At 44.5% G+C, this 16,636-nt stretch overlaps 1 protein-coding gene across 1 annotated transcript in view; it reads left to right on the top strand.

The window, feature by feature from the left end:
* The window catches only part of CUNHXorf38 (chromosome unknown CXorf38 homolog), a 156,973-nt gene that overhangs the window by 19,297 nt on the left and 121,040 nt on the right, over nt 1-16,636 (top strand). The window contains exon 2 of the mRNA XM_086950436.1: nt 10,142-10,276. Within this exon, the coding sequence (XP_086806562.1) occupies nt 10,142-10,276 (135 nt within the window). The remainder of the gene's footprint in view (nt 1-10,141; nt 10,277-16,636) is intronic.

Raw genomic sequence — 16,636 nt, 5'->3', positions numbered from 1 at the left:
CGTTCTGAGGATCTCACTCAGCTTCCGAATATACAGCGCTAAATCAAAACGGAGTGGTGCCAAGGGGCCTTGAAGGATCTGGCACAAATATGTAGAAGACCCTCAACAGCAACTTTCCACCTTTGGTGTATTTTTGGCCATTGGCGTAATCTTGGTTGATAGCATCATCATCGGGCCTTTTGTTGGCCTCAACCAGGAGGAGAATCCTCAAAGAATAGTTAGGATCTAGTTTGTGCAATGTTGAAAGTTTAAAATTACCTCTTTACCATTAAGTGCAATTTATTCTAAAAATGATAAGGGTAAGATTAAAAACGGTGGATGTGAAATATGGGACATACAATGTGACCTTCGCATCACTTTGTCAACATGTTTCAGCCTACATGCGCCCTAACCAGGTTTCTATGGAGACAGAGATGCACTGGATGCTGCCAAAGTTGAGAACATCCAAGATGCCTCCCCAACTACCTTGATGACTGAGGTGAGAAGTCTCCGGGGGTGGTTAACTATTATGGCCGTTTCATTATGTAAACTTATCAAACCATCTGCCGTGTGGGAGTCAGGAGTATGATTTTAATGGGCCACACTTCGCAGGTGGTTACAGAGTGGCCGAGTTACTTCTTTATTGCTGTGCCTGCACATATTTTAATCTCTGAAACCCAATTTGACATTTCATGGGGAGTGCAGGGGGCATTATAATAGGAAATTATGTAATATCTACTCTTAATGAATATGGACAAGCCCTCTAAACAAACATTTATGAATTTATGCCCAATGTGCACTCCTGTATCAGATGATTTTCTATTAGTAGAAAAGCTCACCTTTTTCTGGGTGTTTTCCAATTTGGTTTTATGGCTAAGCAGTATCTTATAAAAATTCTATTTAAGCTGCTGTTTGGATAACAACGAAAACATCTGGGTACTTCGATAAGAGCCTTAGTTTGATCAATAAGCCTTTTAGTCTTTGGAACAGGGAATGTCTAAATTTATTAGGGAATCTTGTGCATAAATCATTGAAAATAGCATATAATTCATTTGATCCATAGCTAGTGTAGGATCCTTCCTATCCTTGTCACCCTTTGAACTTGGGTTTTGTCTGGTTTGACTAGTTTACTCTTCCATAAAGGAAGAAAAACAGTATCCTGTATTTTCACCATGGATTTGCTTTTGATAGATCTAAGATTATGCAGAGATTGGTTTCAGCTGGGGATTGTCCTGAAACTAATATAGACCGGAACGATCCAGACTTTAATAAATACTTCTCAACCATGAGCCTTGGTTTATCGACGTTTGGGTGTAAGTTAGCTCAGAAAAGCCTGGAGGTGATTTAAAAAGTGGATAAATATTTGTTGAAATCAGCAAATCCTATACCATGCACATTTTTTTTAAAGTTTGGATTTCGGTATTTGTGGCCGTTGTTGGGCCAAATACCTAAAAGATAAACTCTTCCGTATCCTTGAAAAATGATGGTGGAGATCCTAGCCATAACATTTTTCTTGCATAAATAACAATGGGGTGAAGTATATTTTAGTTGTACCTATCCATCCCCAATAACTTACAAAGTAGACAATTGTTGATTTATGTTACTCTACCTTTCTGCATTATCAGTTTAGCATTCAGTCTCGTGATTTCTTTCATAACAAGGCATCAATCCCATGGATGTTATTGGCTCCCTGTCCATTTCACCTCTAATTGCTCAATATTGCTCGATAATTGATTTGGAGCATAAACAATTTAACAGCACGCAATCAGAGTTTGTCTTATTTGAGGAGGATCCCAGTTCAAGCTGGGAATGGTTAGGTAACAAAATATAACCATAAAACATACCTATGAGGGACACTGCAATGACTTCGGCTCCCAACGTCAGTGCGGAGCAGTCAGGGCACTTGGACACCAGTGGAGCAAATTTCCACTAATGACATGTCTAAATGAATTTAAATTAATTATTTATACAGATGTTATGTTACTCAAAGCTGTAGGATGGATAAGAAAATCCCATGTTCAAGATCTCCATCGTTTGCCATGCTGTCCTGGCATGGTGGGCCAGGGGACATTGATTGCTTATGCTTAAGCTGCTCCAACTTGTAGTCGAAAAAGGACTGTCACACCAACAGCAAGCTTAGAGTATGGCTGCACGGCAGTTGGTCGCGGGTCCACCAAAGCTTAATTGAGTCCCATAGTGTTTGAAGAATTTAAGTTGGGGCCATTTCTTTCTGTAACATTAAAAAGAGAAATGACGGTGGCTTCAATGAAGTTGTCCTTCCCTGTGGGCTTGTGTCCGATGTCTTAATTTCAGCTATAAAATCTTATCCGGGTGGCTTTCCTCACCTGAAACAATATTCATATTACGGTCTTCATGTGCTGACTGGGCCAAGCCCCACATAGTTTTAGCAACAAAACAAGAAACTGTTATGAGGCTCGATGCTCTGTGGTGGTCCAGTGGAGGCGCCTCTAGAAGAGGGCCAAACCAAGGCAATTTAAGTCTATATCATGGCATCTTAAAAACACTCTAAGCGTGTCGCCATCCTGTGTTCAATAAGAACAAACAGATAAAGTAAGGGTCCTAGGGAAATTTTAAAGACCGAGCGCAGTTACGATCCCCAAATTGCAAAACATGAAAAAACACAAAGTAACTGTGGGTCTGAATAAGCTAGTTGTTAAACGTGTCTGACCACCAACCTTATCCCAACTAAAGCATAATCTCAAAAGATAAGTGATACTTCCAGAGTGTAAAAGTACCCATCAGTTATCGTTCGGTGCCGCCCTTGTCATCACTTGGGACTCCTTACACCAAGGCGGATATTCCTGCATCCATAATAAGTGTGGAAAATTTGAACGGATGCCCCAGTGTAACTAAGGGTGTGTAAAAGGTAATCTTATGTTGATAACTGAAAAGCAGTGCGTGATAGGGTGTGTGAATAAGGTGAATAATATTAAATTTGCGAGTGGAGAGGGAAAGGAATTTATTAGATACCTCTCATACTTCCAAAGATAAAAGCCAGTGCGGGAACATACAGGTAGATTCATCATCGGCCCGTTTTGCAAGTCTGTAATAGCGCTTATTAAGGAATCGCTATTACTGACTCGCAAAACGGGAATCCTGTACAAATTGCAATTTTGTTTGCGATTCCTACAGCTTCCTTATTTGCGATTAGCTAATTGCTAATCGCAAATAAGGAATAACTCCCCATTCATTCGAATGGGAAGACATATCCATGTGCGAATCGCTATTAGCGATTCGCATTCTGAGTTTGCGATTTCAAGGGTGCAGGGGTGTCCAAAGGACACCCTGTTGCACCCCTGAAATGATATTAGATGCTGGTGTTACGCACACACATGTCCCAAGGACATGTGTGTGTGTAACATAGAACTTAGAAAAATGCACTTAAGTGCATTTTTCTAAGTTTCCACTATTTACCACGAGGTTTGACTTCGCGGTAAATAGCAGGTCGAAATTGCGAATTCGCAATTTTTTAATGTTTCATGAATTGCATTTAAAGAATCGCTAGTACCGAAAGGAGGTTATCTTTGCCGCCAACAATATTTCTGGCTGACACCCAAGAGGCGGCAGTTGATCTTGATCTTGTAGGTCCCTCACAAGATGCTACTGACGACCTAGATATAAGCCTTGGAGTCACCGCCTCTTTTGCTGATCTTTCATGCGGTCAGCCTTTAATCGAATCTCAGGGAAACCTTCAAAACATGTCATCTGACCCAGTTCCCCTAAGGGTAGATGGAATGCCAGCCAGTGTATCGCCAGAACTAGGGAATATAGGTCCTACTAAGAACGAACCCAAGACAAAGAAAAAAACCTAAAAATAACACCAGGAACCATAACTTAGTGTCACCCGCCCCAAATTCTGCATCAGGCATACCTTGTTGGGTTGAAAATATGGTAGCAGATCTAAAATCGGACCTTGAAGCAACGATAACAGCTCACATTAAGCCCTTAATGTCCAAAATCGATAGATTAACATCACTAATCAACACAAAATGGACTAATAAGGCAAGTGGAAATGTGCCCATACAGACGCACGGGAAAACAAAAGAAGTGCCCCTGGGAAATACCACTAGTAGCAAATCTTCAAAAGATCTTATCACAAAGGCTAAAACTTTACCAGATAACTCAGGAGCAGCATCACAACATCTGTCTCAAAAAGGGGAAAAAGCCGCTGCACCTCCCCCAACTCCTAGCGTTACTGGCCCTACCCCGGAGTCACAAACAACCTCTGGTCCCAAAAAAGTGCTTAATCAACCTGCAAAGGGCTCTAAAAGTTTGGACACTAATTTGACATCAACTACCTCCCCAAACAAGACTCAAGAACCAAAAACAAGGCCGGCTCGTTTTAAGACAATTAACTTGCCGCCGGAAGTCTCACCCTTTGTGGTTGTACTGACGGGTGTACCACCACTGAAGGAGGGTAGAAGAGAAACCTTTGTCGAATTGAAAAACAAGTGTGCCCAGTGGCTTCAGCTGCATAAACCACTACCCATTCACATGTGTGGTGAAATACTTGCAGTTAGAAGAGGAGAGTGGGTGGGCAGAAATACCAAGACTATAGCAGGAGATGTTGTAACTGTCAACTTCAGGGATACAGGGGTAGTGAATTATATATGTAATGCACCTAGTAGTGGACCAGCTACCCAAATCCATCCACTTCCTTTGTCCTATTTTCTACCCATGCCCCCAAGACAACATCCCCCTAGATTCAGTTTTCCAATTAATAGAGGGTATACACAAGCTCCACAACATACTATCCATCAGTGGCAGCAGCCATGGCAAGGACCACCTCCTCCATTTGACCCCTTTGTATCCCAGTTTGCCCACTGGAATAGATTATGTGCTCTTGATGAGGTAGACTGACTTACCTTTGATGAAACTTCCTTCTTACATCTGGACATCAATAGGGGTGAGGAGGAAGGTTCTCAAGTCACACCATATTCGATATGCCCTAATTTTCCAACTACGATGGCCACTAGCCAGATTCAGTTAACATCTTCTGTTCTAGAGAGGGAACGTGCAGAACCTCAAAGTCATAGCGACGTTATTGGCACTAGAGGAGAAACCACCAAGGAGAAAATAAAAATCCTTAGCTGGAACCTCGCGGGCATCCATAGGAAATTGGGTCTGCCCGAGTGGAGTTGGTTGAAGCACACAAGATCTGCATGTTCCAGGAGACCTGGAGCACTGAACCACTCCACCGGGTTGGGTTCGTAACCTACTTTGTCCCAGCTGAGAAACCCAGGGGGGCCTCATTATCTGGGTAAGCATTTCCCTTAACTGCCGAATAACATCTAAGCAGATAAACAACTCAGATATCCTAGGTATTTTATTGTCCAACCCCTGTAGAGGTTTGTCTCTAGTTCTTTATAACGTCTATGCTAGAGGCACAAAAAATGGGTGCACCTCATCTGTAATATCTGATCTTGAGGTGCAGCTTAGGGACCATAAGGAAGCTGATCATACCCTAGTAGCAGGCGATTTTAATTGCACCTACGAGCCACTTCCCTTGGATGGTATCCCTGACCTGGGTGAAGAAGATAGTAGATGGGGTATTCCCTCACTCTCCATCCCTCCGATTAAGCGTTGGACCCGTAGTGCAGTGCAGTTAAATGCACTGACTTTAGAGTTTGGGCTAAGAGCCACTAATGGCCGTACATCTTCTGACCGGATGGGTGCTCCTACGTTCAACAGAGTTGGTCATACCTCGAGGATTGACTATATTCTGTTGGACTTAAAACTCTGGAGTCTGGTCGAAGATATGGTAGTTACACCGACTGTGGAGAGCGACCATAATTCGCTTTCCCTAATTATCACGAAGCCCTGGTCCAATGGTGCATTGTTAGCACCATCCAAATGCATACACAAGATTACTGTCTCCTCTTGCGGAAGACGCTTAAAGTGGAATAAAGTTGCCAGTAATGCTGATAAACTTTCTAGTATAGACGAGGTTCTTATGGCCTCACAAACAGAGCTTGATAACACCAACTTAGCCACGCTAGCCGATAAGGCAACACCCATTTTTGAAGCAGCTGTCAAGGTTATAGGCGAAGCTTTTTGGGTAAAGGGCTCCGCAGGGAGGAATATGTCCCAGCACAAATCTAAGGGGATACATGACTGGTACACCACAGCATGTAGGAAAGCTAAGACTCGCCTAATCGAGGCTGTTAAAGGCAAATCCCAGCCCCTGATACAGATAGCCAGGAAAGAGCACAAGAGAACACTGGTACAAGCAAAAAAGGAGTGGGAAGAGGCCTATTGGTCTACCCTTAAAGAAGCTAGCTCCAAGAAAGATTCAAAATGTTTTTGGGACACCATAAGAGCTAGAAATAGGCCAGATAGTGACTTGATTACTTGTAATATTCCAAGTCCGGCGTGGGTTAAACATTTCTCAAAGCTCTACACCCGCCAAGATGATCATCTTACTCCCATTGCTTCCAGTGATCCTGAAGGGGGGGGTTGTGGCTCCACTATCGTTTCCTCCAATTTGGGACACCCATCCTAAAGATTTCGACTTTACAATTAAAGAAGTGGAATATGCAATAGGCACTATCATCCCTCAAAAAGCTGTTGGCCCGGACGGTATCCCCGGCGACCTTTTGAGATCTGACATCCCGAAGTGGGGAAAACTGATTCACTCCCTACTTGTCGCCATCTGTAGGGGCGCCCCTATCCCCTCTTCATGGAAAGGGGCGGAGGTGGTCCCTATTTATAAAAAAAGGCCCCAGAGAAGATCCATCAAACTATAGGCCCATTAGCCTGTTAGACATTAGTCAAAAAGTAGTTGGCAAGGTCTTACTGGTCAGAATACTAGACTGGGTAGAAGAAAATAAAATCCTTTCTGACTACCAGGCGGGCTTTAGAGTGGGCACCGGGACAATCGAACAAGCTTTTAGATTAATGATGGTGCATTGGAAAGTCGTGGTTATAGGCAAGGGCAGTCTTTACCTCGCGTTCATCGATTTAAAGACTGCCTTTGACCTTGTACCTAGGGAGACCCTATGGAGTGTAATGGCTGATATGGGGTTGCCCCACTACTTACTATCACTACTGGTTAGGCTACATGAAAATAGCTTTGCCCAGATTAGGTGGGGCCCAGGGGGGGAAAAACAAGCAGTATTCCGGTTGAGAGAGGTGTCCGCCAGGGTTGTGTGTTAGCTCCCACCCTCTTTTCCCTTTACACCAATGGGGTGGTTGAGCATCTCCGGGAACATCCTTCAGATGAACCATCCCTGGCTGGCGAACGCAAACCTACCCTCCTCTTTGCGGATGATACGCTTTTAAAATCAAAAACCCCAATAGGTCTCCAAAGGCTCCTAAATAACTTTCAATCCTTCTGCTCTAAACGAGGCCTGGTAATCAACACAAGCAAGACAAAATACCTTGTGTTGAATCCTCCTAAAAAACCAGTCCGCTCTCCTACCCTGAACGCTGAACCTTTGGAGAGGGTAGAAGTCTTCGACTATCTTGGTATTCGCCTCTCACATAAAATGGAATGGACCCCACATTTGGACAAAATGCTGCTAACCCACAAGAGGATAACAGGAGCTCTCCTGAAAGAACAACGCTCCTGTACAATAAGACCAATAGCTGTAGTCCTTGAGATCTATTCGGCCAAAGGGGTTAGTTCTGCTCTCTATGGGGCAGAACTTTGGGGGTCATCCATCACTGACGATTTACCAAGATCCGAGAAGAAAATTTGCAGAGCGATTATGTCACTCCCTCAGGGTACTCCCACGGTCCCGCTAATGTTGGACCTAGGTGGTCGCCCAATTGATGACCTTGCAAGATTCCGCCCACTTTTGCTATGGGCACGACTGTGGCGTGTGGAGGAACTTGGTAAATATGCGCAAGGTCTAGCAGAAATCATGTCATTACCAGGGTGGCATAAAATCAAATGGTTGAGAGATATGAAGACATTGTTACTAAATCTGGGCTTAAACGAAGCGTGGGCAAACAGATCCTCACCCCTGAAGTCAACTCTTAAGAAACTTTATTGGGACTAGATTTTGCTACAAAGGAACACTAGCAATACTATGGGCAGACTTACGGAGGACTTCTTGAAGTTTAAGGACCAACCAAAACGGGAAGTGTACCTTGATATTATCGTAAAACCCTTTGATAGGGCTTTGTACTTCAAAGTTAGAGCAGGAACTCTTCCTTTGTACTCTTTTACTTCACGTTGGAAATCCCCTGCACAGACTACAGAGCTTTGCCCAGTATGCCTAGATAAACCAGAGACAGTGGCACATTTTATGTTTGAATGCGGAGAGTATGCCCTTCCCAGGAGGGTTTGGCTCAAAAATGTATGCAGGCAGCTGGGCACTAGGAGCCACATGGCCGCAATTCGGATATTAATGTCTGACAGTCGTGCCATTTATGCTTGCGCCCTAGCCAAATTTTTATCATGGGCCTGGTCCATTCGAACTAAAAGGCTAAAATTAACTGTTGAATTCTCTTTTTAAACTGAATGCCAAATGAACTGTTTCGTAAATTTGTAAAAATTTTTAACCAACTTTTTCTATTGGGTTAAACTTTTACTGTATGTCCATGTTTGCTTTTTGCTTTTAAACTTGATGTATTTGTGATTTATGTCCAGCTTTTATGATAACTTTTTATCGAAATAAAGCCTTTTTGACTTGATTTAAAGAATCTCAAATAGAGATTCCTTAAATGCAATTCCTCGCAAATTTGCGAATTCTATAATAGCGATTTTTGCATTTGGGATGATGAATCCCAAATGAAAAAATTGCGCTCGCAAAGGGACAGATTCTCAGATTCTGGCCCTTTGCGAGCCGATTTTCCGTTCATGAATCTGGCCGATAGTAGTTTTCAACAAATAGCTACTACTTAGAAAGAATAGGTCGACATGTTTCAGCAGTATGTGGACCCTACCAAATGTCTGCTGCTTTCTTCAGGACCAAAACTTCGCTACTGCCCGTCGGTACTCCGGGCGTCCCTCTGGGCCGTCACCTCCCCGAGACGGCCCAGAGGGTCGCCCGGAGTACCGACGGGCAGAGCGGTGCTCTTCCTACCTGAGCCGCAGCCAGGTGAGGCGCAGCGCCCACGTCCTACCAATTAGAATCTTGGAGGACTATTACTTATCCAAGACGTCCAGGTGACACTTTTGGATTATATTTACACTTGTGATTTTTCTCATTTTGTTTCCCACCACAATGCAGTAGGGAAGTTTTGGTCCTGAAGGAAGCAGCGGACACCTGGTAGGGTCCACATATTGCTGAAACATGTCGACCTATTCTATCTAAATAGTAGCTATTTGTTGAAAACTACTATGTTCCTGCACTGGCTTTTATCTTTGGAAGTTTGAGAGGTATCTAATAAATTCCTTTCCCTCTCCACTCTCCAATTTTATATTATTCACCTTCTTCACACACCCTATCACAGCCTGCTTTTCAGTTATCAACATAAGGTTACCTTTTACACACCCTTAGTTATACTGGGGCATCCGTTCAAATTTTCCACACTTATTATGGATGCAGGAATATCCTCCTTGGTGTAAGGAGTCCCAAGTGATGACAAGAGCGGCACCGAACGATAACTGATGGGTACTTTTACACTCTGGAAGTATCACTTATCTTTTGAGATTTTGTTTTAGTTGGGATCAGGTTGGTGCTCAGACATTTTTAACAACTAGCTTATTCAGACCCATAGTTACTTTGTGTTTTTTCATGGCATCCTGTGTTCACCAGTCTTCATCAGACATCTGTGCTATATCTTTTAACCTTTAGAGTTCGCATAGTTTAGAAATGATGTGAAGAATTATGAAATCTATTACGAGAACCAAAACAAGAAAGCAAATTTATGTAGTGACCCTTATGTCTGAAAGTATTAGGAAATGACTAAAGGTAGCCAGAGGGGAGGGGAACGTTGTGGGTGGAGAGATAATTTTGTATGTTCGGGTTGTTTTCTATTCCTGAGCATTTTCTGATCTTTACAAAAATATGAAAAGTATTTGCCTTGGCTCTAAGGGGCAGCTGACAAATACGGTAAAGTACAGAACTCTTGTGAGCAATGTGATGTAAATGTCAATAAAGTTTTCTTAAATAAAAAATAAATAATTGGTAATACAACTTTTTATTTGCATATCTGTTTATTCCATCTCTGTCTTACTGCCCTGCATTAGTTTCAGCCTCGATGTTCAGTGTGCGCCGAGTGGAAAAAACAGATTTTAAATCATCACATGAACAGGAATGGAGAGGTACACTGGGGGAACTGCAAACCTTCTAATTTTTCCACCAACTACTGGGAACTCGCAAAGGTAACATCACTTTTTTATATATAGATGTATATTTGTAGTATGCAACTCTACACGTGTAACCCAAATGTATTACTTGGGAAAGTTTTGCATTAAACATTCCATAATTGTAATTGTGTACCTTGTATCTATTTACTCTTATTTAAATGTTTAGCATTGAATCATAACTTGAGTTAACAGACCTGAAGAATAACATAAAGATTCCTGAAGAATGTAGACACATCTGGATAGAGCAAAGTGTGTTGCACCAAGGTCTAGTGATTGAGAACAGTATGCATGCTGTCCAGTTGCAAGAGGTCTTGGCGCTGTGAATATGCAGGTGCGTTGAGGCAGAGAGTACTTGCCCTATTTAGTAAAAAACTAAGAGATGAGCACCATAGGAGTGAGCATCCGCTGGCCCACACTAACAGTCTTATCTATGAATCAATTATTCATACATTTTGTCCATGCGTTTTTATTCTGGCACTTATGTGCATTTCTCTTTTAATCTTTTAGGTCTTTCCAAGTTTGAAATGTTGTCTAAGAACAAACTGCCTGACAGCTTCAACAAAATATTAATACTGAATGATACTTACCATATTTTGAGATCCTTCCATTGAAACTGTAGCTCAGTGAACCTGTGTTTGGGGGGCTCTTTCTTCTCTTTCTCGTTGAGATTACTACTTCCATAGTAAAACTGTAGTGTAGGCCCTATGTTGGCACCAACTGTATTGGGTCAGAGGTAGAGCCGTCCCAAAATCCTCTAATTTTCTTTGACACTCTTTGGAACAGTATGAGAAGAACAAAATATGGGATCTCACTCTCTCAGTAATAATGGGCAGAGGCGAAATTGGCCTTAATTCTTTAGAAATTCTAAAGATGCTTACTCAATTGTGTGTATAAATATATATATAGTTAGACATGAAACATGACGAGAAAATTACGATCCTCACAATCCTATTAATTTAGTGCCTTCACTGTGCCACACCTGAAACCCTGATACAGGTTTCAACATTTTGTGTGTTAATGGGCAGATTCAAAGACATCATTACAGGAACATAAAGCGCACATTATGTACAACACTGGTGGGGGGAGCGCATTACACATTTAATCATTACAACATGATCTTACTTTTTATGTAAGAAATACACTTTATTTCTAACAAACACAACATCTAAAACTAACTTATAAAGTGAAGTTTTTATCTCTATTTCGATTTTGAAAGATCCACTACACATCCTTTTCTTCAAGGGCACACCTCCAAAAGTCCTTCAAGACTCAGTTTTTGCAAATAATAATCTTTTCTGCCCACAATAGGTTTTGCAGGATAATCCCTTCCAGAGTAAGATCTTGAATCTAACTGGGGCATTTAGAAAAAGGAAATGAATCAGTCTTATGATCAAAGCTTTGGTGTGGGCAAACAAGCACCAAACAATTGTACCCCAATCGAAGGAGTGAAACCTATAGTCGATATTATGTTTAATGCACAGTAGGACCACACCAGTGATCCACATTGAAGAAGGAGCCAACATAGGTTTCCCTGCATTTTAAGCATCATATTTGTGAGGATATGAGAATATCCTTATCTTCCATACTTCATGAGATGATTTTTAGTGTCGATGTTATGCGCAATCACAATCCTGCCTTCATCGATCAGACACCGATTATTATTTTATTGTCTGATGCCAAATCTATGTTTGCGTTCAATTGGTAATTAAGTAGTTGGGCACCCTATTCAGCCTTCACAGGGCTTACATATTGTCTGTGCCTGAGTTGCTGCCAGCCTTGTACAGAAATGGGTCACTTGGAGTGTAAATGTCTATTACTGCTGAGTTTGTAAACTGAATTGGCTCTCCCACTGGGCCTTTTTTGCTTGAGGTGTGCTTGGAGTGCTTCCTCAAGGGTCTGCTGACCTTTTTTATTCTCTGAGGGTAACCTCTTGTATGAGACTTTCTTTGATGGCCAGCGAGGCTGGGCATATGCTGATTCCCTGTACTGGGTTCTGCACCTGGAGCTTCTTGACGCATACACTTACCCCCTCCGGAACCTGTGTCATTTGCCAGGAATCTAGGTGTCAGGTTCAATACCAAACTTTCTTGCAAAAATCAAATCGACCAAGTTTCTGCAGCCTGTTTCGGGAAACTCCACATGATCCAAAAATGTTTCACCTTCCTACCTCAGGAATCTCGCCGGATCGTTGTCCACGCACGCATCACCTCCCACTTAGACTACGCTAATAGTCTGTATACACGGGCTCCCGCATATCTGATCAGACGTTTACAGATGGTCCAGAATGCTGCGGCTAGGCTGATATACAACATCCCTTATCGCCACTCGATCTCCCCCTACCTCAGAAGCTTCACTGGCTTCCAGTGGCCAAACGCATCCAATTTAAATCTATGGTTCTGGTCTTCAGATCAATACGGAATACGGGCCCGGCCTACCTGAGAGCCCGGCTCAAACTTGCCCAGTCTAGCCTCGCTCTTAGATCCAACCACCTGTGCCTCCTCATATACCCATGTTTTCGTCACGCCAGAATGGGCGGCAGAGCATTTGCAGTGATCGCCGCTAAAACCTGGAGCAGCTTGCCTCTGCCATTGCGATTGACTAATTCAGAATCTATTTTCTGCCGAGACCTTAAGACGTGGCTCTTCTCCAGCACCTAAATACCACTGAGCTTACTCACCTCCTTCGCCTATCCAAGCGCCGGGACACCCCCGTTGGGGGTAGCTGCGCGCTATACAAGCTCCTAGAATAAATACATAAATACACTTAGGAATTACCAACGAGACATTGATCAGCTTTGACATGGGTTGACTCCCTTGAGTGGTCTACCACTGGGCTCTGCTTGCTGGGTTTTTCTTTCTTTAAAGAGTGTCATAGATGGTAACCTGGCCTTCTCTTTGAGTTTGACCCCTTTATGCCCCTTTGTACTTTATATTGGGTCGACCCTGAGTAACCTATTGACCCTACGCTTGGAAACAGCTTATGACCTGATGGCGCTGCATCAAGAGGGTTACGGCCTGGAATGTCCCATTCTGGGGCTTTCTAGCTTACATGAAGCTCTGCTGAGATTGACGGTCTCTATCAGCTGGTCAGACCGGAGACCTGTGCTCCGCAGTTTTAGAAACAATGACCTACCATGGGCTTCCTTTCAAAGATATCGTTGTAGGGGATTTGCATTCCCAGCACATAAGTGTATGCTCTTCTCATGTGTGACCTTGGGGTTGGATAGACACATTTTCAGTCAGTTAAGACTCAGAAGTGATGGGTGAAATGAATGCTTGCACGTCTCAGCCACTAGCACTCGATCAAGCCACATTCCCTACCTTTGTGTTTTTTTTGTCCTACAGTGCCACGCAAGAGACCTACCTTGTGCAAGGCCCTGCTCCAGTAGGAATAGTTCACCTGAATCTGCCAGGTCCCCTCTGGACAGAACCGCAAGCAATCCCAGACCAGTTCCAACCTTTTTCATCTCATTAGTGTGGTGCAGCATGATTGCTGTGGCACAGTGAGCATACCAGTCACAGAGCATCACACATGTATTTGCTTAATGACTTTAGATCCAACAATTACACACCTGAGTTGGCTTTAGCTAAAAAATGGACTCAAGCAATAATCAAGTTTCCTACACACTCTCCTTGGTAAGCCATTAACACCAATTGCAATATCCTGCGGGGCTTCGGAGAAAGATATTTTGATATTGCAAGGAAAAGTTCCACCAGGCAGTAGGCAGACCCTGATGCAGAGGTCTAGCCCGGGACCAGGGTTCAATTCCCCGCCTCGGCTTGTCTTGGGCTCAAAAATTCCACGGACCTGATAATTCTCGCCTCGGTGCCTATTCCAATCATGGAGTCCCACTCTGCAACTCTGGGCAATAGCTTGCTTAATCTCCACAACGGCCCCCACAACGCTAAGGGTGCCTGGCCTCCACCTTTGGGGCGCCCAGGAGTGGACGCCTGTGAGAAGTTGGCCTGATATATAATGTTCACTATTCTAGTGAGCACTTTGTATCAGTCCAAACAACCCTTATTGATGATTGGTTGTAAGTCAACCGTAGACCAGCTATCCTAGTAGCATGGACAAGAGCCGTCTTAAGGCTAAACTCTAGAGGGCGTGTTAAGCCAGCTGTTATACCATCACATATACCCCTTGAACACCAAGTGAAAGGACACCACACAAGTTGTTATGAAAATAAAAGGATATTTATTTAGAACACAACAACCCTGGACTCTTTATGAGGACAGGGTGCTAAGCACAATACAAAGCTCTTTGGAAAAATACTCAAATCGCACAATTTACACAAATGCCCGAGGGGCAAGAAAAACCATATACTCTAAAAGTGGAATGCGAAATTACTAGCAGGTAAGTACTACGCTAATAGGCTTTGGGATCGCTAGGACTTGACTACTGAACCTTCAGATTACTAGCAGGAGGCCTAGGGAGATCGGGTGCAGTGTGTGCACTCTCACGCGGGATGCGGAACAAAGTCTATGGTTGCTAGGAATTACAAAGTTAGTGTTATCGGACGAATCCGACTAGGTAGAGCTGAAACGAAAAAGGATCTGGACCCTTGGATAGTGAGGCTATGCTGGGGCACCGAAATGCCGAAGTTGCCTAGCCCAGGGGCTGCGGCTGCATAGGTCTGGAAAGACGTCGGGAATCCTCGTTGCAGTCTATAGAGCCTGAAAGAAGAGGTTGCTGGCAGGCGACCAGTGAAGAAATTCGGATGGATCCAAGCCTGGATCGTGGATGGAAGACACCTGTAAGCAGAGGGGACCAAGTTCTGAATCACTAGCCAGTGATTAGATGGGCACCAGGATGGCACCGGATGGAGTCACCTCGACCAGGTGAGTGGGCGACGCTGGGCTCTGCAGTCTCACGGACCCGGAGGCGTTGTCGGCGACCAGGATGGAGGTGCGAGCTGTCCCACGATGGTATCTGCTGTCGACGTCGCTGGACCCAGGATTGGGGCAACAAGTCTTGGCAAATGCAAGCCCACGCGGTGGACTTAAAATGGCATCTGGAGTGGACCAGGAGGGCCTGGGTGCTCCTCTGTTGGAGGGGAGCAAGGGCCAGTCTGGAGCAACCAGACCAGCAGTGTTGATGTCGTCGTTCGTCGTCGGGAAGGCCACAAGCCAGCGGGCTAGTAGCCAGACAACGCTGTGAGCAGCAAAGAGCAGAAGGGCCCCACGCAGATCTCGTGGAGGCTGGGAGGCTGAACTTCGGTGCTGGAGCTGCTCAGGGTTGGGGCTTCTCGGACCCCAAAGCACTCACTCGAGGATCCCTCGGCGGTCGTGCTGGGCAAGCGTTGTGCAGTCTTGAAGATGGCCGGTCCCTCGAGGTCTCGTCGCACCCACGGATCTCAGCTGAGCTGACGATGTGGGTAGAGGTCAGAGGTGCCAGGGAAGCCGGGTCTCGTCGTGCTGGTAGGTCGGATTCCGGAGGAAGGACGTGCAGCAAACCGCAGTGTTCTTGGATGGTGCCTGTGGGTGCAGGGTGACTACTCCTTAGTCACAAGGGAGAAATCTTGAGAAGTAGTCGAGAGTTCCTTTCGTAGAAAGTAGTTTCAGGATTCAAAGATGATCTAATTTGGAAGGGGGCCCGCTCCTATCTTTATACTAGGAAAAGGGGCTGGCACGGGAGTAGGTCCTGCCCATGGGTGGGACCAGGAAGGGGGGTGGTTACACCCCTCTCCCATGCCGGACTTTCCCCAGCTCAGGGGCTGGTGTGCCCCTGGAACTGGTTCTAGCCAGCAGATGCATAGTGAGCACCGGGGTGCCACTTGCAGTCACCTTCCTCTAAAGCCCTGCCTACCCAGGATACACAAAACCCTGTCTGGGATGGTGCTAGCACCGCCCCTGACAGGAAACCCTTTGTCCAAGCCTCCCTCGCTGGAAGGACTCCCAGCAGCAGGAGGTCAGACTTGTGTCTGTGGTGGCAGCATCCATTTTGTGATGCTGAGGCTTGAGTTAACTTTAACCGGGGTTCACAGTTACACACATGTCGTGTCCCTCTAGAAGGGTGGAATGCTAACCCCGTCGCCAGAATTGGCGAGGGGTTAGTATTCCGATTCGTATGACACCTTACTCGACATGTTTTGATAAAGCGATACCAGAGTTAGCATATAACCGCGAGGATTATAATGCACTTAAGAGTATATGGTACGTGTTATCATGGAACAGCTATTAGGACTTGGTTCCGCAAGCTGCAAACGGGCTCAGCTCATGCCAGAGCACCATCTCACACGATTCCAAGCACTCTGCCTTCAGGATTGTCAAGGCCTGCCATAGGAGTGACTGATAGGACTGCGGGTGTCCATTTTAGGGTTAGATATAGGTATACTATATCTAAAGCAAAGGGTGATTACACCACCTTGCCCCA

The sequence above is a fragment of the Lissotriton vulgaris genome, unplaced genomic scaffold (genome assembly GCF_964263255.1).
Source record: "Lissotriton vulgaris unplaced genomic scaffold, aLisVul1.2 SCAFFOLD_1625, whole genome shotgun sequence".
NCBI lineage: Eukaryota > Metazoa > Chordata > Amphibia > Caudata > Salamandridae > Lissotriton > Lissotriton vulgaris.
The sequence above is the reverse complement of the archived record's forward strand: the minus strand, read 5'-3'. Positions and strand labels throughout refer to the sequence as shown.